The sequence below is a fragment of the Pholis gunnellus genome (genome assembly GCF_910591455.1).
Source record: "Pholis gunnellus genome assembly, chromosome: 3".
In the NCBI taxonomy this organism is placed as follows: domain Eukaryota; kingdom Metazoa; phylum Chordata; class Actinopteri; order Perciformes; family Pholidae; genus Pholis; species Pholis gunnellus.
Window position 1 is genome coordinate 7,747,005 of NC_136529.1, and position 25,916 is coordinate 7,772,920.

The 25,916-nt window shown below is 41.8% G+C and overlaps 2 protein-coding genes across 3 annotated transcripts in view; both read right to left on the reverse strand.

The window, feature by feature from the left end:
• Positions 1-244: 244 nt before the first annotated feature.
• On the reverse strand, positions 245-12,564 carry mybphb (myosin binding protein Hb). 2 transcript variants are annotated; one of them, XR_013767038.1, is made up of 12 exons: positions 12,269-12,564; positions 9,280-9,414; positions 8,390-8,557; positions 5,635-5,723; positions 5,340-5,535; positions 4,077-4,216; positions 3,775-3,934; positions 3,321-3,457; positions 1,485-1,671; positions 1,324-1,380; positions 638-669; positions 245-543 (listed from the first exon to the last, which is right to left on the reverse strand). XR_013767038.1 is itself a non-coding variant. In XM_079156828.1 (11 exons), exons 1-10 carry the CDS (start codon positions 12,519-12,521, stop codon positions 1,346-1,348), a joined length of 1,500 nt encoding a protein of 499 aa, XP_079012954.1. In that variant the 5' UTR covers positions 12,522-12,564; the 3' UTR covers positions 245-543; positions 1,324-1,345. The 2 variants fall into 2 exon arrangements, 1 of the variants encoding a protein (XP_079012954.1); XM_079156828.1 differs by lacking the exon at positions 638-669.
• Positions 12,565-13,178: 614 nt separating this feature from the next.
• The window catches only part of nav1b (neuron navigator 1b), a gene marked incomplete at its 5' end in the record, with an annotated part of 53,106 nt that continues 40,368 nt past the window's right edge, over positions 13,179-25,916 (reverse strand). The window contains 17 exons of the mRNA XM_079186684.1: positions 13,179-16,610; positions 16,723-16,920; positions 17,062-17,180; positions 17,323-17,519; positions 18,268-18,339; positions 18,433-18,587; positions 18,697-18,932; positions 20,567-20,735; positions 21,093-21,188; positions 21,289-21,389; positions 22,025-22,217; positions 22,528-22,684; positions 23,239-23,417; positions 23,984-23,992; positions 24,621-24,742; positions 24,857-25,004; positions 25,431-25,514. Coding sequence (XP_079042810.1) covers positions 16,527-16,610; positions 16,723-16,920; positions 17,062-17,180; positions 17,323-17,519; positions 18,268-18,339; positions 18,433-18,587; positions 18,697-18,932; positions 20,567-20,735; positions 21,093-21,188; positions 21,289-21,389; positions 22,025-22,217; positions 22,528-22,684; positions 23,239-23,417; positions 23,984-23,992; positions 24,621-24,742; positions 24,857-25,004; positions 25,431-25,514 — 2,319 coding nt within the window. The 3' untranslated portion in view covers positions 13,179-16,526. The remainder of the gene's footprint in view (positions 16,611-16,722; positions 16,921-17,061; positions 17,181-17,322; positions 17,520-18,267; positions 18,340-18,432; positions 18,588-18,696; positions 18,933-20,566; positions 20,736-21,092; positions 21,189-21,288; positions 21,390-22,024; positions 22,218-22,527; positions 22,685-23,238; positions 23,418-23,983; positions 23,993-24,620; positions 24,743-24,856; positions 25,005-25,430; positions 25,515-25,916) is intronic.

Here is a 25,916-nt window from a genome sequence, read left to right on the forward strand (position 1 = left end):
GAATATGAAAAAAACTGAATAAACCAAAACTATGAAATAAAAAATCCATATAAACTACATACAAGATTGTATTTTTTTACTGTAATTTATAAATGTCTGATTAAAACTGTGCACATATTGAGATATGTAAAATAATGTCTGTCAAGCACAAAATGAAGTTATCATTTTTACACAAAAGTCCCCTTTACAAAGCTTCTGCTGGAGATTTCAATATGAAGAACACACTGTATTGAAAAAAAACAAAACCAGAAATAAAATTATTTATTGATATAAACACGTAGATGTTGCATGTAGTAAACTGCTGAAGAAGTCTTGGCGTACACCTCGTTAGACTGACAATAATTAAGTTACCGTAGACAATATCATTGGGGAAAGGGCTGATTGTGGACATGGACTTAATAATCTAATGAACGATAAAGGCAAAAAGCAACAATTCTTCATCATAACACAGGGTAACACTCGGCAAGAGGTCACAGGCAACAACCCTTTGGCAGTGTGGTCACCAGCCATATATACATGTTCTTCCAGGAATCCAGCACCTTCCTGTAAAAGAGAAAGGAAATAATTCAAACTCTAAAATCTTTATTCCTCATTGTTATTCCCGACAGTTTTTAGAAACGCTAAATGTGTCACGCACCAACTGCTGCTAAGGCCTCATTCCGTCTGCTCCTAATTTGGGATTGCAACAGACGAACAAATCACAACGACAGGTGTTAAAAAGTGTTCAGTGCTGCAGTCGTAAAAACGTCAGCGATTCATTATCATTTAAAAGTATAGCAGAAGGCCTACCATAAAAGAAATCTGTACATTTTTCGATATACGTGTTAAAAATAATCTTCATCCAGCAATTACTTATCCAGTATTGTATAAAACTATGTATGACATTACACAGATTAAAGCAACAACATGTTTAAACTGTGTTAGAGTTGAGGGAGTAACCAGCAAATAAAACGTTGTGTCCCTGTGTCCTAAAGGAGGCTGCTGAGTCGAGGAAATATGAAGTTCTCACGAGTACCCGAGGAGCAGATCTAATTTATGGGTGCTACCTCTTGGACTCTTTCAGGGGCCGAGGCCACCTTTTCCAAGTTTAGTGCCCTCCATGTAAGGAAAGTAAGTCACAGAGAAGGCAGACGTCACCTCAGGACTCTTTTAAACCATCATATACGTCCAGTTTCATTATTGAGCTTTTACTGCATTCAATAGCCAGAATTATCCATGCTGTGCAACGGAACTACAATAAGCAACATATTTATATCATTAGACTATATTATTGTGTACGTTTTTTTAAAGGTTAACAGGCACTTTGATTTGATCATGTCTGACCTGTGAGAATGTGAATGTGGACTTATTTCTTTTCTGCATCTGCAGGCGCCGCCGGCTCTGTTCAACACAAAGGAAAGTTATTAGCTTTCAGTGGGTTCAAACTCAAATGCTGCTTAAAATATATAGTTTAAAATGCATAAATTATATTTTTCTTGACTTACGCTTGACCTCCAACTTGCAGCTGACAATAGCTTCTCCGTGATCGTTCTTGGCTTTGCAGGTGTACACACCTCCGTCAAAGTTACCAGGCTTACGGATCTCCAGGGAGCAGATACCCTGGACGCAGATCTGCCTGAACTTGGGGTCGTCTCCGATAATCATCTGGTTCTTCAGCCATATGACCTTAGGCTGTAGAAAGAAAAAAAAAAAAAACACTGTTTAGAGGAAAACTGTTTTATTTCACAAATAAACAAGCAGCAGTGTTGTTTCTATTTTTGTTTGTGCCACATGGCAAGAAAACAACTCTTGATTGAAGTGGACACACAGCACACGCCCAGTTTGGGAGTTTTAACGGCACTGACAGGGTGAGGACCTCCTGGGGCCTCACAGGGAATGTTACACATGTCACTCCGCTCTGCTGAACTGTCACCATGTGGCCTCGCCTCCTCCTCCTCCTCCTCCTCCTCCTCCTCCTCCTCCTCCTCCTCCTCCTCCTCCTCCTCCTCCTCCTCCTCCTCCTCCTCCTCCTCCTCCTCCTCCTCCTCCTCCTCCTCCTCCTCCTCCCGTGCTTCGGATGTAAAGAATACCAATTCTAGCCTTCTGATCGAGACCATCTACTATTCGCTAGCATTCTGTTTGGCGACCCAGTGGGATTATGAGCCCATACAGGAGGCGAGAGGCTCCGACAGCAGGCTAACAAGGGCAAGCAAATATCATACACTTACTCAGCTCAGAGCTCTCAGACTTCTCAGTACTCTCAGTACGTCCACTCACCACCTCAAAATGATTAGTAAGCGGCTGACAAGCAGTTTTGAGCAGTGGCTCCATCGGCGTGACGGCATAATCGAGCAAACAATGTATGCACGCTTGCATACACATGTCCCAAAATAAACATTTTAGACCGCATACCCTCTAGGGACTCATTCGTTTCCATTCATTTCACTGTAACATGTATGAAAAATCAACTTTCAGTGAGTTCTTTGAGATCATTTATGACAGCAAGCATTAGACTAATTTCATTTCTATTTGTCAAAATGATTGCATTGTTGTTGTGTCAGCAGAGAGCAGGGTTGTTCTGCCTTGGTGATGTGTTCGATGACACTCAGTGAGACATGGTAGCTGAAACACAGAGACTTTATGAGCTTCTTTGTCTATACATTGAATTTGGAAGACAGACTGTGTTCTCAAGACCAGAACCCCCATTTATAATGCACCAGCAGCGCAAGAACTAGCAGCGATCGAAGCTCCTTGAACGTCTTTTTTTTAGCTCCTATTTCAGTAGGAGTAGGTACTCTCCCACAGGAGCCAATGCAGCACGGACGACCGCCATTTTCAAAAAGCCGTTAGCCGTGTGACACAGACAAATGAACCGAGGGTATTTTCCAGAATTGAACTTGTCCATGAGCACAATCCCACTGAGCCAAAGAATGAGTGAAGGCTAGTGCCCAGCGAGCTAACCTAGTACAGAGGCAAACCCTGCAGAACAACGCACACCCACTGAGCAAAAGAACAATAGCCGATTCAATTAATATCGTAACACGTACTTTAGCTAAGAGAGCTTGTGAAATGCAACAAACTGGCCGACTTCCCATCTGGAAATGTGTGCGAGCGGCGAGCTTGTGTTCCTATTGGCAGTGCGAATGCAGGCAGAAAAAAAGACTTAAAGGTATATTGTTTTCTCCCAGTGGGCAACTAGTCTCAGGGAGTCCCCAGAAATGTTTGGTCCGAAAGGTCCCCACATTAGGTGTGGTGCAGATGTTTTGCTGAAGCGGTTAGTTTAGTGGGAAAAACGGGACAGGACACAGAACTGGTCAAATTTACAAGACATGTTACTGTACTTTTGGGGATCCCCTGACGGAGCACAGCAGCTTGGTGCTGTAGCCCACAGTGGTGGCTCTGTCATTCAGATTGGTGGTGAACTTGGGCGCCTCGCTGAAGTCGCGTTCCTGGTACTCGGGAGGCTTGTAGTCGATACCTGGAGGGCGGAAGAGAAACAGACTTGACCATGAAGCTCCACGCTGCTCATCTCAGGTACTAACACAGTTTCTTTATTTTCTTACTTTTTCCATGATGACCAATGTAAAGGTCGGTTGCATGATTGCAATTTGCGCAATAGTATGTAGGATTGCATCTCTATCAAAAAATGGACCTAACGTATATAAATGAATAGTACAATTCTGTTACCATTAGCCAAATTTGAATCTGCAACCAAAGCTTAAGCGGGAAACAGTAACAAAAGAATCCCTGCGTCTGTTTTCTCGCTGGTCGAGGATCAATAAAAGAACAAGTTACCTGTCTTCAAGATGCTGGCCTCCTCCTTTGCAAGGGTAGCGTCCTCGCTAATTCCACACTTATTTTCAGCAAACCCTCTGAACTTGTAGGTGTTGCCCATGATGAGGTCAGAGATGGTGGCGTTCAGTCTGTGGTAATGCTCCAACACAGTGAACCAGTCCTGTAGACACACACCAGGACAAGGTTTTGAGGATTCAGGATTTACTGTGAGTACTGTACCAGGGGGATCCCTCCATTAACAATCATCATGTGTTATTCATTATGACTTTGCAGACAGACGCGCTCCGATAATGAAAACTCACTCCAGTCTTTTTGTCGGCCTTCTGGATTGTGTAACCTGTGATTTCTGTGTTGCCGTTGTCTTTGGGTGGAGTCCATTCCAGAGCAGCATTGAAGCCCCAGGTATCCACAACCTTCACACTGGCGGGAGGCCCCGGCAGCTCTGTGAACAACAGAACAACACGTGTTACACCGAATGAGCATACATTTATGTTAAGATGTCATTTAAAAACATCTGCTACAGCCAAGGACAAGGGCAGACTGCAGCGTTTTGTTCGCTCTGCCGAGAGGATGATTGGCTACAAGCTGCCGTCCCTTCAGGACCTGTACGCCTCCGGGACCCAGAGGCGGGCAGGAGAGACTGTGGCCGACCCCGACCGGCTTGGACACAATTTGAATCACATCCCATCTGGCAGGAGAGGCTGCAATCCATCAGGATCCAAAACCGGACATCACAAGAACAGTTTCTTTCCAACGGCATCTAAAGGCCCAATGGCACGGACTTCTATCCGTCACGTTAATGCACATATTTTTGGACTATTATCTCTCTACATTGCGTGTTTTTTTGTTATTGAATCCCATGAACCTTTGCACACCCCTTAGAACAGCTAAATGGGCCTCAGGCCGCCATCTAGTATGCCGCGGAAAAACTGCCAAACGGTTAGATTAAATCAAAATAAAAAACGTTTTGGTAAATTACAAAGCTAGTTATTTTATATCTAAACGTGCTCAAGGATACACATAAAATAAATAGAATCAAATTTAAATAGTCATAATAAAAATGCATTATTTCCATGACCAATTTCTTTGAATATCACAACCACGACTCATCAGGTAGAGACGAACGTGTTTTCACTTTTAGCTAGCTAACGTTTCCTCGGAGACAGTGACACAAAATTTGAATTTGAAGCCGTGATGTTGGGGACAACCCGGTGCCAGTGAAAGCTACAGAGCATGTGGTGAGGAAATATGACCCTCTGTACATTACATTTGGATACATGATGGCAGGCAGTGAAGAGCGAGGGCAAGCTGAACATTTATTTTGGTCACTACAGCTGTGGCATAATACATACTTACAGACCAGGTTATTTTTCTCCTTTTTTTGTCACGTTATGTTTTCTTTCTCATTTATTTGTATTATTTTAGAAGTGGACCTCTTTCTACAATTACATTGAACATATTTTTTAAACTTAAAAATGTTTTAACTACTTTTAAAAATGTTTCTACAGAATTCTGATTCTGATTAAACCAACTGTCCCCATCATTCTAAACTGTATCTTGCTCACCAACAATTTGCAGGATGAGCGAAGCCTTGTCCTCGAAGTCATCCACCTTCACGCATATCTCATACACTCCAGAATCTTGTCTATCGGCTGTGCGGATGAACAGGATGCTGTCTCTGTCGGAGCTGCGGATGTTCACCTTCTTTGTGTCCAGCGGCTCTCCGTCCTTTAACCAGCTGACCACAGGTTTGGGTTTGCCCTGGTAAAAAAAATCAGAAAATCAGACGGTGAATTGTGAGGGGCTGCGTATTGTTATTCATTACGCATCTACAGAACGCTACAGTCATCTCCTGCTTACTGAGAAGGGGACGGTCAGGTTGATCTTGGCTCCAGTGTGAGCGACGTATCTCTGCCTGAGGAAACGGGGCAGGCGGACCTTGGGGCGATCTGGAGAGAAAAACAACCAATGATTATTAAAGTGTCGGAGGAGTTGAGAGATTTTTGGAGTGAAACAAAAAGGATTTAATTTGCTTTTGTGACCCACAAATCTTGAAGAAGTCCATAAACCTGCTGGGCTGATCTAAGCCCATCTGAGCCAGGGAATCTGCACTGGTGCCACAAGGGTGTGTCTGTGCTTTAACTGGTTGTAAAAGTAACCCTTATTCTAAGTCCTTTATCCCTTCGCTTTACATCCGTCTACTCAGTGGGCACACCTTTCATTCTTTAAATGGCATGATGTGTTTAAGCAGCTGCACAGATCGTGGCACAAGTAGCGTTTTGTATAGATTATAATAAAAAGTAAATAAAATGAGAAGCTGCACATAGTATTGGAGGACAGGAATCAATGGAAGGCAGGATAGTACGTATGTGTGTATGTTCATGTGAACTCACATGCATGTTTGTATCTGTGTGCTGTGTTTTTGGACTTCAATTGTATTTTGCCTATTTTTGAATGCCATAATAATTTACATGGTGTTGAGTCAATATTTACTCAAACTCATAATAAAACATTTAGCTGTTTTTTAAACCATCATTTTTGATTTTTTTCCCCTCCTAGTTTATTGCAGTTTGTGCACGCTGACTCACACAATTGCCTTATTGGGACCAATTAAGTTGCAATAACACAGGAAATTGGAGAAGTAAGAGATGTATCTGCATGTAGGGAATTTAAATCATTTTTAATATAAAGAAGTATGAGAATATCAAAAGCGCGAAGTGCCCTAGTGGCTCATCAAAAGATTCCCTCTATCACACAGATAGTTAGCAACTGTGACGTTTAAAATTATACTTAAACTCCCAAAGTATCTCGCCGGGGCCCATTTGTAAAAGTGATTTGGTAAGAAGCACCAACTGCTGAGTCCAGCACAGCAACATTTGTCAGGACTCTAAATAAAGAAAGCATACTGTGGACTATTACCTCCCCTCGTGACGCATGATTGGGATCTTCAGTTACTCCCACTCTTGTCAGAATGCATTCAGATCAAAGATATATAATGCAAGAAGGCAACTGATTTGTAAAAAAAAAAAAAACATAAATCATCTGGTGTGAGAAAAGAAAAGAAAAAGTGAGGTACCGGTAAATGTGCATCTATATACTCGAACAAACATACCGCGTGTTAGAGTGTCTTATCACTTCCTTCAGAGAGGACGAGGCTTAATGAACATTCTCCCTGTAAGTCTGTGGCATGTTTCAAAATAAACAGCGAATCTCTGGAAGTGTCATGAGATTTGGGTGTCACCTGAGAAGATAGCTCCATATCCACCACCCCCACCCACCCACTGGAATTTACCATCCGCACCCCTCTCCTCCTGACCCACAGCCCCCACCTGCTTGCAGTCAGATCACTTGTCACCATCGATCTCGCAGGAAGCAGCCTGAGAGCATAAATCCTGCCGGGGGATCACAATGCAAACCCCTGCTCAGAAAAATCTGCATTACCAGCGGGGACATCCCAGCTATGCTTTCCAAATCTTTGCGTTAATTTTGTCGGAAACCATTCATGAGTTGTTTCTATATGCAGCTGGGCGCCTGCTATGGCGAACACTGCGGTGAACACGGACCACTTGAAATACTGCCAGTCCGGTTGGGGTCAGGTTGCCGTCCCTCCCTGTTCGGCTCTCCCATTTCGCATAACGATGATTCGTGAGTGAGCCGAAGCAACGCAGCTCCTCCTTTTAAAGCCCTCAGGGTCCAATCATCATTTTACCACAAATCTCTTCACATATACGGTTTATGATTTACACTGTAAGGTGTAGGGCATCCGTAAAACCCATCTACTTAACAAGCGTGTAGTTGCAACCCTGTGGTGAGGTGGATCAGTGTGAGAGGGCCACAGTTTTATGCCGTTAACTCCGCAGGTATGTGCCAACGTGACACGGACAGCTGGGAAACAAAACATTGCTGAGCTGCTTCAGTTTGACTTCTGCACTTTACAACTTCTCTTTCCCGTAATAAATGGATCTATAAAACCCCTCGGTCAAATAGTGTGGCCCATATGCATTTAACTTTACAGATGGATTAAGCTTGCAATTTTAAATAAAGATTTATTTGTCTTGAAAAAAAGACCTGTGTGCGATTTCATTTTCATTTTCAGTCACATGGAAGCTAAGATCCAGACACATATCGTATCCGAGTTTGAGACCAAAGAGAAAATGTCTTTTTTTGTGATTATTGTGTCTCAATACACTTTGTTTTTACTATTTACAAATGCATGGTGTGTGTAGTATTTAGTAACTTACATTTTTGCTTAATGATGGTAATTCTTAATATATCTAGGTGATATATTTGTACACATATTTCTATGTTTTCCCACTATTAATATCTCCCCTTGTTTTTGTCTGTGTCCCTTCACTGACCCATTCGTGTAGCCTTTTCCCCATTTCCTGTTCATAGTAGATGCTCACACTCGCACTGTGAAAAGCATTCTAGTATTATCTACATGATGAATCTGTTCTGCTTCATTTAGCTGCTGTGACGCTTCAGTAGTTTCCACGCGTTTGTTTGTGACAAAGTGGCAAACCAACCGAGTAAGTAGTTCTTGTGCTGAAAATGCACACTCAGCTATTACTCAATATCGAGTGATGTTCTGAGACAGATCTTGCACGCTTCTTACCAGCGACCTCCTTCACCTGGACGGCCTCGGGGAGGGCGAGAGGCGGGCTGCGGCCGCCGGCGTTCACGGCCACCACGCGGATCTTCAGACGGTCGCCGGTGGTCAGGTTCTTGATAACGTAGCGGGAGGACTTCTGCAGATCCTCGTTGACTGCTTTCCAGTCCTCGGCTGAATGGGATTATACAAAAAAAAATTAAATGAAGACAGGCTGGTGACGATTTACAGAGCTGTTGTTCATCTTGCTATTCTACAGAAGGATAAAGACTGTGATGATGAAGTTTGCTGACTGGGAAAACTGAGACGAACAGTCTAATTCATGCAGAATTAATAAATTACAAACAGCTTGTTGTGCCGCTTTGTGAAAAAAAGAGTGATTATGTTTTGACATTACATTAGGAATTGGTGTTCTGTGGGTAAACAGCTTGCCCTGTCTGCTAAATCAAGCCTACATTGAACTACTGCGGATATGAGCTTAGGGCAGTAAGTCTAAAAGCAGGACGTCCTGCAAGACCACAGCAGCTCCTGAAATGCCTGTTTCCTTGTAGGGAGAAGTTAGATAGCTCGTGATATAGAGGAATGACACTTGGGGGACAGCTGCAACCGATACAGCTGACCCGCATTACTGTAAAACAGCTATTTCACATGTTCCTGGGGGTATTTAAAAAGCACTTATAGTATAACAGTATATACTTAAAGGTATAGATATAATAATAGTTATTAGAGATGTAATGATACGTAAAAAACCTAAAACCAGCTGTTGAAATGAAAGCTTTCGACATCATTTAAAAAGGGCGGCTGACATTTTTGCCACAGTGTATTAATAATCTGACCCCTTTCGTGCACATGCTGGTTTTCAGTGCACCTGGTTTAAAAAGCACAGCAGGACTTACTTCCATCCTGGCAGACTTCAATGGTGTATCCATCCAGGCCGGATGGTCCGACGACCTCTGGCTGGCTCCAAATGACAGTAACCGAAGTGTCATTCTTATCCTCGATAAACAGATCCACTGGGACACTTGTGGGCTCTGCAGACGCCACAACAACAAAAAATCAATAATTAGATTGCTTCAATCAGAAAACAGTTGAGGGTCATAAGAGATGAGCGCAGTTCTTTTCTTACTAACACTGTAATAAAAAAACCCGAAAAGAGAAGACCAAGTGATGCAAGTAGAGTCATGTCACTCTGAGATGGAGTTTCCTTTCCGGATAGACCTTTACCTTGTGGTGGAGGTGTGGGTGGTTTAGGCTCTTCTGGTGCAGGCGCTTCAGCAGCTGCAGCTGATGTTAAACAAGCATTGGCATGATTATTGGCATCGCGTAATAAGCAGAGCGACGCCACAGCATCGAATTAAATCCAGCTATGTACCTCTCAGCACTACAATGCTAACATAAACGGCGTTACATCATCTCAGATATTAAAGAGAGAGGAGCAGAGCAGGAACATGTTCGGCTTTACCATCAGCAGGCGCTTCGGAGTCAGCAGCGGGAGCGCCTTCTTCTGCGGCCGGAGCAGCGGCAGCAGCTATTATAGGACGTTAGATATTATTAATTAGTGCATTAAGCAGGTGGGACATGTTCTAACAGATAACATGTGTGTGTGTGTGTGTTGAGAGTGCAGACTGTGATCAAAGTGTCATGAAGAAGTCAGCTAGCGCCGTTAGCTTTAACGTGAGAGGTTAAGATTCAAGAAGGTATCTGTTGTGGCTCATGAGACTTTCTTTACCATCGGCGGGGGCCTCGGCGTCAGCAGCTGGTGTTTCCTCTGTAGCGGGAGCGGCAGCTGGCATTAGAGGTTAGAGGATATCAGCATTAGTGAAGTTAGCTTTTACTGTAGCAGGAGGACGGTTCAAAATGTGATTAAACTGATACAGAAGGTTGTCACTCCACTCTTTTCTTTACCATCAGCGGGGACCTCAGCGGAAGCAGCTGGTGCTTCCTCTGCAGCGGGAGCGGCAGCTGGCATTAAAGGTTAGAAGATAGTAGCATTAGATATTAGTGAAGTTATATTTCACTGTGGGAGGTGGACGGTTTCAAGGTTCAATAATAGGTATGTAACAAATGAGTTGGTACTCTGATCGTCTGTTTTACCATCAGCAGGGGCCTCAACAGCTGCTGGCGTTTCCTCGGCAGCGGGTGCAGCAGCTGGTATTAGAGGATATTAGCATCAGATATTAGTGAAGTTATCGTTTACTGTAAAAGGTTCAAGATTAGTTGCATATATATATGTTAATACTCTGATCGTCTGTTTTACCATCAGCAGGGGCCTCGACAGCTGCTGGCGTTTCCTCGGCAGCGGGTGCAACAGCTGGTATTATAAGTTAAGAGGATATTAGCATTAGATATTAGTGAAGTTATCTTAAACTGTAAGAGGTTAAACATGTATTACATATATATGTTAATACTCTGATCGTCTGTTTTACCATCAGCAGGGGCTTCAACGGCTGCTGGCGTTTCCTCGGCAGCGGGTGCAGCAGCTGGTATTAGAAGTTAAGAGGTTATTAGCATTAGATATTAGTGAAGTTATCTTTCACTGTAAACGGTTCAAGATTAGTTGCATATATATGTTAATACTCTGATCGTCTGTTTTACCATCAGCAGGGGCCTCAACGGCTGCTGGCGTTTCCTCTGCAGCGGGTGCAGCAGCTGGTATTAGAAGTTAAGAGGTTATTAGCATTAGATATTAGTGAAGTTATCTTAAACTGTAAGAGGTTAAACATGTATTACATATATATGTTAATACTCTGATAGTCTGTTTTACCATCAGCAGGGGCCTCAACGGCTACTGGAGTTTCCTCGGCAGCGGGTGCAGCAGCTGGTATTAGAGGATATTAGCATTAGATATTAGTGAAGTTATCTTAAACTGTAAGAGGTTAAACATGTATTACATATATATGTTAATACACTGATAGTCTGTTTTATTAACAGGAGGGGCCACAACAGCTGCTGGAGTTACCTCTAGAGCGAGCGCAGCAGCTGACATTAGAGGTTAGAAGATATTAGCATTTGTTGTTAGCAAAGTTATCGTTTACTGTAGGAGGTGTATGCACTGTTACTCGGTTTTACCATCAGCAGGGGCCTCCACGGCAGCAGCAACAGGTGGTTCTTCTGTAGCAGGCGCAGCAGCTGATATTAGAGGTTAGAAGGTTGACACATAACATTTTGAAAACCTGACATTTTTTTCTAAATGGTATAAAAGAGGTTAAATCTATTTAAAATAAAAAATGAAAAGTTAAAAATGCACAGTATGACTCCTCTCAGGGTATCATACCATCGGCTGCTGGCTGATCTTCAGCAACTGGAGCAGGAGCTTCATCAGTGGGAGCAGCTGATGTAGATATTAGATGTTAAATGTTAGAGATAGTAAATACACTTCTTAATAAATCAGGTGTTGTTAATATGCGTTATACATCAGTAAAGTGAGCACATCAAACCAGTGCCACCACCTTGACCGTGTTTTTCACAACTCATTTTATAAATGTATATTTGTTAACGTTTTGCGTCAAGATGGTGCTTTCACTGAGGTATAACGGCGCATATCAACAACAACTTTACAAGTTATCACGCAGTTTTGCAAAAGAAAGATAAAGCGCGTTAGAAGCGCAGAAAAAGTGCACGAGTATGATTTCCAGTAGCTTGCAAAAAAAGAGGTCGTCAGAAGCAGGCGGTTTATGCAATAACCATGAGTTTTCCGTTTTGTGTCGATGGCTACAACTCCTGACCAATGGCACCCCCACGCACAGCGCGCGTAAAGGTTGCCATGTGCTTACCATTAAGTGGACCGACAGCTACTGCTTTAATTAAAAGGTTAACTGATCCAAGTTTCATCCGCTGACAAAGAAAAGGAAGGTGTGCTGAATAATCGGTGACTCGTGGCTTTACCGTCTGCGGGTGGAGGGGTGGGTGGTTTGGGCTCCTCAGCTGGCGGGGCAGCAGGGGCCTCTCCCTCTGCAGGGGCCGCCTCAGCAGGTGCAGCTTCGGCCTCGGCGGGGGCTGGGACGGCTTCGGCCGGGGCAGCCTCGACAGGGGCGGCTTCGACAGGGGCGGGCTCAGGAGCCGGCACTGGAGCCTTCTCCTCCTTCTTGGCTGGTTCTTTGTTAGGCGCCTTCTTCATTGGAGCAGGCTTGGACGGCATGTTGGCGGTTGCAGCTAATTCCCAACTCGGTGAAGCCCTTAAAACTGGATCCAATGCCGTCATTAGAGTGGAGGAGGCAGGCTTATATAGGGCCAAGCAGGTTCAAGCACCGCCCCCAAATGAATTACATGTAATAGATAGCCGAGCACCATGTCTGACTCAGACCCCCATGTCTGTTTGTCTCACTCATCAACAGCTAATGTGTATGATTAACTGTTCCAAAAACGAATGCCTAATTATATTACATGTGTATATATATATATATATATAAACTATGAGTTATTGAAATTAATTGTGCTACTTGGTAGTATTTCTAATCATGATTTATGTGGTACACGTATCTTATATATATATATATATATATATATATATATATATATATATATATATACACATATATATATATATATATATATGCACATGTTATTTATATTTTATATATATATATATTATATACATTCGAGAACAAATACACAAAATAAAAATGATGTCATATTTATACAGCAATAGCTTATTATTTATATATTTATTTATGACTACTTAAAGCAAATGGTAAATGCAAAACTATATAAAAACATTTTCTTACTAACAGTGTATTAACAGTTTGTATTAACACTGTCAAACTGACACACAAGACGCAACAGAATAAATATAACATGTATTTTATTGATTCCAACAACCAGTGATAGGTGGATGAAAGCCTTCAGAAACATGCCTTATCCATGTATTGGACCCAACTCTGAAGAAATATCCCTTTTCTCTCAAGGATGATTTCTTTGTTTCCCCTCAATGATTGTTGCCGCATCCAGAATGCGGACCTATTTACAGTCTTTACAATGATGTCCTGTACAAAATAGAGAAATTAAGTTTTACAAAGGATTCTTTAGAAAAAAGAGAAAAGAAATAACAAATATTTTGAGTATTAAAAAGGAAAACATTATCTGGAATGAATTTCCTAAACAATACATCATTGTTAACGTTTTTTCTTTTTCTCATCACACAGCAAGTTTACATGCATTTACAACACATAGAAACCCTTAACATTTGCACGTCAGTGACATTAGATACCGCATAACATTTCTCTTTAAATCTTAGTTTAGTCCACAACAAGCTTTGCTAAAATATGACTATTCAGCAACCTGTATTGGCCTAAAGAGATCCGATTCATCTCTTTATCTGCTTTGATTCTACATGGAATTAAACAGTGAAGTGTGGATTCTTGCCTACTAGTTCAGGCTCATAATTCGATTTTGACACTTTTTAACTGTTTATCGTCATTTACAAGTTCAGTTATGATACTTTTTTAAGGACAAAACACATGCAAAAAGCTTCCAAACTGCTTAATTTCTTTAACTACATCAATAAACCCTGTTCTCAACACAACGCCGTACAAATCCTCCTCTCTTTAAGGCTCAGTACCACCTGCTAAATCAAGCTCCCATTTTTGTCCATGTGGTGCAATTTGGTCCAAATTAAGAACTCAAAGACAGACCAGATGAAAACACACTGCGTTTGCTCATGAGGATCAGGCATTTGCCGAGTGCCAACACCAGTAGAAGTTGCTGCATAGTCCTGATACACTAGTAAGCAAACACAAATCACAGCTACTACAGAGCAACAGGCACAACAACCAGTGAATGAGATGAGAAGCTCGAGCTGATGGCTTTAGTTGACCTGCAGAAACAGACCAGGGTTGGTAGTCCAATACCTGAAATATTTACAACAACTGACATTATTCTCAATTGGCATGTGACCAGTGTGAGAGTCACTGGCCATTTTGGCATCTTTTTGCTCTTCGATGTCTTTAAATCTTTCTTTTTTTTTGTTTTTGTAAACAGGTGACCAATCAGAGCTGCGGATAAGCTTAAAGTTTTGTTATCAGCCTTATGCAATAACAGTGCAATAACGAAGCAATAAGCAGCTCAGATACAATTTAAAATGTTAAACTTTCTTATCGAGCTGTCATAGAAAGTGGTCTGACATTCGTTTACAGGAGTTTATGTACACGTGAAGTGTAGTCCCAGCACCTAAACAATGACACAGTTTGGGATGGACAGGTGAATTATTTCAACAACACTTGCACAACCACTTTGTATGCCATGTACTCCATTAGGGCTTCTTTACAAAAATCTACACAAAAAGTGTTTACATATTTTGCTTTTTAATCTTTCTTCGGAAAAAAACGACCCCTCTCCACAATCACTTTGTCCCTACCTTTTCCCCAAAGTGTTCTCAAATATGAATACCGCACGCTGTTAACATGGGCGTACACCACAAATGTCTCACATGACTACACGGTCTCTACGTGAAGACTTCAACACTTCTTTGACGACACGTCCTAAAAAATATCAGAAATCCATCATCCAGATCTATTTCACATTACTTTAGCTTTAGACAGTTCTACTGCATGACACCAAACTCTTTGCTAACCTACCCTGAAAGTCTACGCGATCTTTATTCAACACGAGAATGGTTCGGGACATTGTTAAAGAGCACCAAAAGTACCGAAATGATGATGATAAGCATGAGAATGAGATTTGTTTTGTTTTATTATTCTGTTCTTGAAGTGTTGCAAATAAAAATGGGCATAAATTTAAAGTCACTCTACTCAGACTTTAAGTGTTTTGCAGTGGAGCTTTGTGATAAGGCTTCCTTTTAAAAGCACCAACTAGATGATTTGTACTGTTGAATGGTTGCTTTTCACAAGTGTTTTCTATACATTCATCGTTGAACTTAAACCACTAACATGACAGTCAATATGCATGATTAAAGTACAGTATTTGGTTCAGTATATTAGATATTTGCACCAACTAATATAGATAAAATAACTGTGATGTAGCCTGATTGCATGTACATAATATATACAGTAGCTACTCTGAATCTGGGGGGAAAGATCTGAAACAAATGTACACTTTCCTAGATAAATGTTATAGACAGAAAAATCTGAATAGGATTCAAATAGCATTTGCTCAATCTGTTTAATCAGAGGGTGTTTGTTATGTTATATTTTCCCTGTGTAATAAGTATCTAATACCTGATATAGACGGCAACATTGGTGACACATAAAGCAGTTCATGAAACTACATTAAGTACTTGGAAAATATGGAACTGTGCAGCAACAAAGTGATGAACTCACATCACTAATAAATAGGTTTTGTTTTATGCAAAAGAGTATGACAGCAAGTTAAAATTAATTTGACTTATAAGCATAACAATGATAAAGACGTATGTGAAAACATGCTGATAATTGATCATATCGTATTTTATAATTTGATATTGTAAAAAAAAGAAAAAGATGAAATAAAATAAATAATGTAGAGAGCTGAAGAAATAACTGACTCCTGATCGTCACAGCTGGGGTGATATTGATAAAAGCACCAGTATTCTCTGCTGAAGTTGAGATGACATTTACGTCTTTGTTCTTAAGGCATTTTATTTGTTTCACCTGCTCAGGTTGTAAAGTTCAGGATTGCATATGTATAAGATTTGGCCTTGAAAGACTTATACAGTAGATATGTACCAAAGAACTTTGCAATAAATAGTAGCATCTGTCATGCTGTCATACTCTTTTCCAAAATGAGTCACCATAATTGAGAACAGCTCTCGTTGACAAGCACTCCATGTACCATGATGCACGTTTGCTTGTTGCAGAAATCACCTGAAGTCTAAAGCGCTGAGACAATTCTTAGTGATCTTTTAGCACCTATCTAAGACTACTGTGATCGCTAACGTGGTGGTAAAGTTATCTGAACTAAAGTGAATGTCATCCAGTCAAATATACAGTAAAGTAATAGAATATAGTCTTTTGAAAATACTGTATTTTGAAAATACTGCATGTATGTTGTAATAACCTAGTTATACTCTTAACCTACTACGGGAATGATGGTTTGAATTACCCTATATCCATTTCTTAGATATAATTTGTTCCTGACTGAGAACTGCATCATCACAGTGGACAAAAAACATAAGATTTGAAGTGCTAATTGTAAAGTGTAAGCTTTGTGTTCAAAGTTTGGGCAGACAAGGGTCTTCTTTGTCTGGGGATTCAATGTAATTGGCAGCCTCTTGAAGTTTCAAAAGCATTGCCATCTATAACAAAGAAGAGAGAATCGAGAAATCAGCAATACTAAAAGATCTGTTTCAGTTTGAAGTATTTCACGAAGCGTTGATTCTCAGAAAAGATCACCAAGTGCTGTCTTACCAGTGGATCAGATTCCATGGAGCTGGGTGGAGTCTCCTTGTGAGGCCTCTCCTCGCATGGCTGACCAGGGCTGCTTGAGCTGATGCTGGGGGGGGGCAAGTGGAACAGCTTTGCCTGGTCCTGCTGGGCAAGGGGCCAAGGCAGGGTGCCCCGCACCCACTCCACTGGGTCCTCCCACACCGCCTTCTGGCCGTGGACCTGAAGTGTCACAACATACCAGAACGGTCAAATTAAAGCACAATATTTCCTGTGACAGGGGACGCCACCGGCACTTCTTGAGGAAGAACCTCATGCTAGCTGGAGACCATGGGCTGGATTTTGTTGGCTGTAGTTTCTCACCTTGATGCCGTCCTTGGCCCCCTCTTGCAGGTAAGGGATGATAGAGTGGTTCCAAAGATCAATGAACCACGATCGAAACTCCTCCACCGTGACAGGGCAGGACAGGAAAAAGCAGGGGCCTGAGGAGACACGGAAAGGGAAAGAAGAACACAGAGGAACACACAATTTTACATCATTCACACAAATAAAGTCCAAAATAAAAAAAACAGCCTTCTTCAGCCCTGAAGTCATGCCCTGTCCTCATTCGTGTGTGCCTCATACCAATGAGGAAGTCCGACGTGCTGTGCTTCTCCAGGAAGGCGTGCAGATGATACCACAGTTTGGGCACCCAGTCTAACACCCTGATCAGGTCCTCGTTGGTCAAGTTTTTCTCATCCTCCGACTCCATCAGCTTCCTGTGCAAGTAGCGCACCAGGAAGCCGTTGGCTGGCTCCACATTGTTGGAGAAGGTCACCATCCTAAGATGATGAAAGGCACAGGCAAAAAGTCATATTGAAATACATCAGTGGGCTATTTCTTCATCTACATCTACATCAGATTTGTCATTATCCCTTTTATCAATATCAACATTAGATCCAATTCAACCACCAAAATCAGAAACAATAATTCATTCAAGGTTTTATTTTGGTCTTTTTCCATCAATGTGACAGCATCCCTACACCAACCTGTCATAATCAGTTTGATATGACAAAATGTTGTTACTTTAAATGGTCCAATCATATATTTGTGTTTTTGTTTTTTAAAGGGTAAATTAGAGGATTTTCTTTTCACTATTTTCAGCAGAAGGCAAACATGTTGGTTGACTAATCTCAAGTGCAGATAATAGTGAGATGTTTGTATTTGTTGTCAAACTTCAGACTAAAAGCAGATAAAGATATGTTGTATACAATATATATTTTTTCAGGTATTAGTTATTCTTTATTACTCACAGTCTCAATAAAAACAAGGTATACTCTGTCTACCATTATTGGTACTCAGAGTGCTGAGTGAAATCGAACATTATTAAATCATGCTGTATATCAGATCACATATAAACTCACAGTTTACTATTGACCTGCTTTAAGAAGTTTTTTTATTGTATTGACTTGTTTACTCCATAGAGAACTTCAAATCGAACTTTATTGTAATCAGGACACATCCAGCCAGAACATTCAAGTCAATCCTGTAGAAGAAGAAAATACTTCCACGACCAATCCTTTAACCAACCTGAAGCTGAGATGGAGGCCGTGGTTCGCAATCATCTTCACTGGCTGATTGCTTGTTCCAATAATGTAAGGACTGAGCAACAAGAACAATATTACAGTTAAGGTCACATTAAAGATCACATAAATACTCTTGTAGCTAGTTTCAGTCTGTGTATGTGGAGCTTACCATTTGTGGTATTTGCAGGTGAGAGCACCATTGACCAGTTCGCTGATGGACGCAGGTCCATGAATATCATCCAGAATAACGACTAGCGGTATTTCTGATGTGCTGGTTTCCCGATCGATTTGATTGGCCAGGTTGGAAAGATGAAGCTGCAGATCCTGAGGACAAAAAAAGGTGAAAGAGAGACAGTAATGACAGGAAGCTGACAAACATGACACATCTAACCCGCTGTAGTACGGAATCATACGATTTGTCACTCTCTGTCACCTTGCATGACTGGCGGTGCATGTTGAAAGTGGCTACGATGCCGTCGGTGACTTCGCGGGCGCTGCGGTCCACCAGGTACTCAGCCAGCCGGGAAGCGAGGTAGCTCTTACCCGTCCCGCTCGGTCCGGACAGGATGAGACGGCGGTGTTTGAGCAGCAGACTGATGTAGTGTTGCATCATGGGTTTGGGAATCAGGGTTTCGAACACCAGGCTGTCCACACACTTCTCCTTCAAACCTGAACATAGTGAAGAAAAGTGAGAACGGACTGTGTTGATTGGTGATAAACTTAAGTGTGATACTTTATATTTGACTTGATTGGTAACTGGTCAATGCGTCCCCACCGACGGCGCCGTCGCAGAGATGTAGCACCCACCCTTCGGCTCCCCCTCAGGTAAGCACTGTTAGCGTTATTCGCACTGTTAGCACCGTTAGCTTCTAGTCGCCGACTCATCTGTCTCCATGTTGAGAGCCGTGTGGAGGCAATAGGTTTGCTCTGAATTTCGTATTGAGCACTTTTTAAAAATTCTGCTAATATCTAAACCAAAAATAATCTACATTAGAAACAGGAGGAGCTTGGGTAAGCTGTTGTGCAAACAGCTTTAAATCACCTTGCATGTCCTTTAGAAGCAACATGGAGTTCAAGCATTATGCTCTGAAAATAACTTTGCATCAAATGTGAGGAGTCTGCAGGAGTCTATTGCTCCTCCTTAGCATCTAAGGGGCCCATGTGTCTGAGGCTGCTCGACCAGCTGGGCCTGGCTGCACTGAGATCATGTTACCCAGAGACCTGTCTAGGCTGCTGCTGCTCTACTTCACTCACTGCATTCCAGCATTCAAAAGGTCTGTCAAGGACTAGCAGACCATTACTAAGAACCTCTCCCCTCCTCACTGATCCCAGCTCTGGTTTAGAATCACTGATGGGCTCCGCATATGTGCAAATCCCAAACAAAAACAGTGCCGTTATGAAGATATAATGTTGACAAGTCACACAAACCTGTACTAGTGATGACAATGTTAAGCTTGTATGAATAATTTGATGAAATAAAACTAGATATTTGATATATTTCCAAAGAACCAAAACATAATGTTGTTGAACTGATGAGTTCATCAGCTGCAGGCTGGTGTCATTTGAGTTGATGTTTTGGTCAATGATGAGGACAGGTCACAGTTAAATGTAACTGAATACACATTGGACGGAAAGAAGAGCTGTAATCAAAACAAGCAACATTGATCCAAACAGCAAGACAGGTCCAAATTTAGACCGATAAACAGACAGACATGAGGATTTGCACCCAGTTGAGACTTGGATTAGGCAGTTAAACAGCTAATGATCTGATTGACACAAGAAACCTGATTATGTATCCTGATTATGTATCGTATGCGTGTGGACCCAGCTTTCAATTAAAAGATTTGTGGTTTGCCAATTGAAAAGATGGATATTTGAAAATGGAAGCTGGACTGACTCCAACAGGCTCCACTGCAGCAAAACCACTTGAGAGAAGTTTATTTCCTCAGCCCAAATATTGATTGACTGGAGGTAGCTAGCCAAGTTCCAGGTTGACAGATCTCTATTGACATTGTTTTATATTTCTTTTATCGAGTCAGTTTTCACCTGTCCATTTAGTTGCTGGTATGCAGACCGCAGTAGAATGATCGGCACTCTGCAGAGAAATCTATCTGAACTGTAGAATAAACAGTTGTTAAGGAAAGCAGAATCCATTATATCTGACAGCGCCCTCTTTTCTCTTGTGTGTCTTGCTCTGTGTTGCTGTGTTTGCTCCTGCGACAGAACCAACTGTCCATCAGGTACAAATAATCTATCTCCAATCTTAAGCCTAATATATATGATTGACACATTTCTCCACAGACCTTTCAGGGCCACTGTGATGCTACTGGGGCCCCGGGACATGCAGCGAGAGGGCTGAGTCTCTGGAGATTCTCCTCCCAGCACTCTCTTGATGTGGCCCATACTGTAACTGTAGATGGAGTCTGTAGACAGGCCCAGACTAGAAGTGGGGTCCACCTTGGCTATGTACACCTGGAATTAGAAGAATAGAAAAAGAGAAGTGATTATATCCGTCTGAGTAGGATTTAGTGTGATTTGACAGTGCCCCTTGGGATGCTTCAGAGCTAATTAACACCTGGACAAAGAGGTGAGACCTGGACAATCTAAATTCAAATACCTCTTTCACTAAGTTTCTGCTTTTTCATAATTCAAGGAGTTCAACATGATTCCATACGGTGTTTCGGCATCTTGTGTTCAGTCGTGGAACTCTCTGAAGTAACAGTGTGCTAAATTGAATGTGACAGCTGAAACGTGCTCGATGCAAACTGTACATGCAGTTCATGGACACGTCGCAGTGGTCAAAGCCGTCAGAAGAAGAAGGGGACTCACCTTGAAAGCCTGGCTGACTGCTGAGTCCAGCATGGGCCAGTCCATCCTGCCATTCACCCTGACAGTGCCGACGAAGAAATCCTGCTGTTTGACCTCCTGTGAATGCAAAGTGCAGCAAACCGGTGAGACACGGAGATTTCAAATCATGTTTATTTGGTCTGAAGGAGGAAAGATGACAAACGTCAGACATGCTTACATCTTTGAAGACGTGTAAATCTGCGACACAAATCACCACCCGAACACGGTGTTCATCCCTCTGAGAGGAAAGACTGAGAGAATCTGCAAAGAAGACGTCTGCTGAGGAGTAAAGACAAAAACAGGAAAGGAAATGTAGTATCTGTGACACAAGTTGAATATAAAAAATATAATATTACAAAGAATGTCAAACTTAGGACATTGTTTAGCAGTTTGTAGTGGCAAATGCATGTGCAAATTAGAAAACTGTGAGGTCTAACACACAAAAAGTACGGCGCAAAGATATTAAACCTTACAAACACAAGCAGGGGATTATATTTAAATAACACAATTTGACATTTCACTGTCGCACGTTAACTGAAAGTGGAGATTAATATTGGTTATTGGAAAAATAGTGAAAAAACACAATAATATGTGGTCTTTTTTTGCTTGTAGATGGTGCACATGTACAGTACACAAATGAGATGGTTTACAGGCAAGGAGGTGTCTCTGCTTTAGTCAAATGTAAAGTACATTATACACATTTGCACAGAAAGTATAATACAATTATTAAGTAAGTGTGTTTCTAGAAAAGCACTCTGGTAACTTCAGTAATACGTATTTGCTATTCATGCTGTGGGTTCAAGACCACACCAGACAGTTCATTCATTTTAAATCACTCGTGTGTAAGTACCATTTAATCTAAGAGCTATGCCTACATGTGACACATTGTCAACATGTCAGAGACCGAACTGTACCTGAGCTGCTCCCCTCACTCGGCCCTCTGCTGTAGCTCTTGGGCATGGCTACGGACTGTCGAGGTGATGAGCTTCCCAGAGCAGTGAGACCCGAGGACTGGGAGACAGAGCTGGAGGGTCCAGGAGATGGACAGGGGGACAGACCACCCGTCTTCAGATGGTCGTTCTCAGCCTTCAGGTTCTGCACTGTTGACTACGGACAAAATCCCAGAAGTGGAGAGAAGTCATTTTCATAAATCATCCTTCCATAATACAACTGCAGTGGTGTTTTTTAAACACCACCAGACCATTTTATAAGCAATAAAAGATGTCAGTTTGACTTGATAACAACAGCACATACCTACACTCAACACAAATTTAAATATTTGCACACTTTGGAGGTTTAAAAGTGTGGCATTCTAATTGTTTTGACCAACTCTACGGGTGGACTGCAGAAACTAAGTTTATAGAGACGACATTTTTTGGAGGTAAAAAAAAATCAAAAAGGAACAAATCACACAAACCTGCATGTTGCTCATGGCGTCCTGCATCTGCTCCAGCTGATGGGCGGAGCTCAGAGCCTCCAGGCGGACGTCTGTCAGTTTGCGCTCCTTCTCCCACAGCTCTGTACGCAGCTCTGTTACGACGTTATCATCACCCACCTCATCTTCTTCACAGAGGCTGGAGACATTCAGTTCAAATAAGACAACGTCAGAGATGGGAGGAAGTGGCAAGGACCGTTAGACAGACAGCTGTTTGAAACATTTCAAATGTTAAATTAAAGGATAACTTTGGTCATTCTCAACCTGGACCCTGTTTTCACATTTTGTTTTTTGTTTCTAAGTGACTTGTGGAGACTAGGAATGAGGCATAAATGAGGCATAAAGCTGCGGAAGGCAGTCGCTAAACGAGCTGTGACATATCCAGCAATTGCGCACCCTCAATGTACGTCCACTTAAAGTGCTTGTTTTTGCCACTGACAACCTCTGATCTTTTGAGTGTGTTAAGTGTGACAACATTATGGAAATTACTGTACAGAGAAATAAAATGTTTTTATTGCAGCAGTCTCCCTTAATACTGGACCAATTTTAAACATAGATACAGTAACATGAGCACAGTCTTGTAATAATCCACGGTATATTCACATCAAGTTTTGGCAATGAAATCTAATTATTACGTCGTAACACAATTCTAAACATCTGGTGTTGGACCGTCTAGTTGAGGGAGAGGTTTACCCTGACGATGATGCAGAGGCAGAGGATTTCATTGACAATGGAGGGTTGTTCCCACCATGGTGGACTCTAGGGGAGGATGGTGCAGAGGATTCTGGGGTGGAAATTTCCTCAATGTCGGCGTACGGCCCAGACTGCTTGGAGCCCTTCTTGCTAAAGGCCTTGTTGAAGGAGCTGCGTAACTGTACAAAGAAGAAACACGGGACAGAAATAAATGATAGGTCTAACAACTACACTAGAGTATAATTCAATTGACAAGCAAATCTTGAAAGCACTTGTGTGAGCTGCTGCTATCAGATATGTTTTCCACTGAGAGTTGAAATCCGCATTTATTCTTAATTTATGTTGCCACCTAGTTTAATCTGTTTTATGATTATTTTTAAACAGTGGAAAGACATAAAAGCCCAACCCTAACTTGGTTTAATGTTTAAAGGAATTGAAATGAATAAAACAAAACATATTAATCAATTTTGTTCATACACAACATTTCCATTTAAAGTTTCTACAACAGTGATACTTACTACTCATTGAACAGTTTGATGTTTTCAGTACTACAACACTGTTTAACATAAAGTACATAAACCCTGATTCCGTAATTTAATATCAGGGATTAATTAAAAAGACGCAGACGACAGAGTTTCAAAACGTTTCACAAGTATGACTCACAACGTGCATGCAGGCTGGAGAAGGTTGGGGGGGGGGGGGGGGGGGGGGGGGGGGGGATATTTACTGTAGCAACAACACTTACCTCAAAGACCTAAAATAAAAAGCAGGGCAGCATGAGGGAAAAACCAGAGTCATACTTAATAACAGACTTGCAACGAGATAGGTGAGAGAGACGAACACACATGCAGGAAAAAACAACTAGTTGCAGCTGATTTATTTTATTTCGTATCAAATATAGTATAATATAAACTGATAATAGCAATAATTTCATTATATACATTTATATTTTTTATTCTAATTGTTATTTTCTATTTCACACAAGCCTTGTTTAGCATCTTGTATTTTATTGCCGCTATTGTTCTGTATGAACTTGACATTTTATAATGTGGGGCTAATCAAGACCATGACTGAATTAGCTTTAAGTTTGATGAATTTGACATTTACATCTGACCAATTAGAAACCGCTGACGCGCTGAACTGTTCAATCCAATCAACCAAAAAACGGTTTGATAGCGTTCACACCTTTCTCTAATGAGCTGAAGGAAACAACTGATTCGTAAACCCTTGCAAAAATAATTATTTGAATGTATTTTGGTGTAGCGTCTCACCACACAGTGCAGTGTGCTGGGACTCCTCTGATCAGTGACTGACAAAACTCAGATACACCCAACAATCTTTCTACTCAGTGCGGCCTCTACGTTCTGCCTGTGCGTTCTCACCCAGCTCTTCTTCTTCTTCTTCTTGGCCTCCTGCTCTTTCAGACTGCCAATACTCGAGTGGCTGGTGTTGCTGGTGAGGCTGGAGATGCTTTCGGACGAGTTCTGCCGATGGATCAGCGGTTCTAAATACCAGGAGAAAAGGGAACACATTGATCAATGAGAGGGAAGCTTTTGAAATTCCTACGTTCATCTTTGCATGCGTTTGGTTTATTGCACATCCCCAGAATATTCGGTACCTTTAGGTTCGATGTCCGGAGCGCTGAGAGCCTCCGGAGCGCTGAGAGCCTCCTGAGAGTCGAGAGCCTCCTGAATGATTTCATGGGTCTCTGTGCTTTTGACCCTCAGAACCTCGATGGTATCCTTCAGCTCAGTGAGCTCAGAGTCCTAAAGGAGGAACATATCAATATGTGTTCATGTTAGCTCACTGAACCAACATTCAACATGTTTTTATCTGTTTGCTGTTTTGTTTTTTAAGACTATTATCTGTGCTTGCATGCGGATGCTTGTGCAAAACGTTTTCTTGGCCAGGACCCCCTTGTAAATGAGATTTAAAATCTGAATGGGATTATTCTGGGTAAATAAAGGTTAAATATATAAACAATAATCATATCTGGTTTTAACTAGGATGATAACTGGACCAAAAGTTTATCATCATGTATTTGTTGAGGGTGTAGTAACACCATTGTGTCTTTAGAATGATATTCATTGCTTGTTTCTTTAAGTGTCATGGGTTTTTTTCTCATTTGATTAAATGTAATCTGTCACACATGTCTCAGTTGGTTTAACAATCATTAGCATTGCGACAAATACCTTCTGGTCCGAGGAGACCGACAGGGTCTGCAGGCGTGCCGTCATCAGCGCCAAACTCTGTTCAAATGCTGCCACCAGATTAGCCTTTAGAGGAAGACACAGAGGTAGGAGGAGGAAGAGAGAGAGAGAGAGAGAGAAACAGAGAGAGAGGGGGTTGAGACAGCAGACAGGTATGAGTCACCGGCTGCATCGAATCGGACTGCAGCCTCACACGCTCACAGCACATCAAGCAAATGACTTTCTCCATCTGCGGGGAGAGGAGGGAGGGGATGGAGCACTGGACAGCTGTGGATGATGTCAGGGATGAAAGGGGACGTTAGGGTGTTGGTGGTGAGGGACGGACCTCGCCAACCATCATGGAGCATGTTTGACCTTCAGTCTCAGATATCTCACACTACTTTGGCTGATGACGGCGTGACCATTTAGAAATCTTCTAAAAATCCATGGCTGACACCGCCATAATGAATTTGTTAAGAACTTATGAAC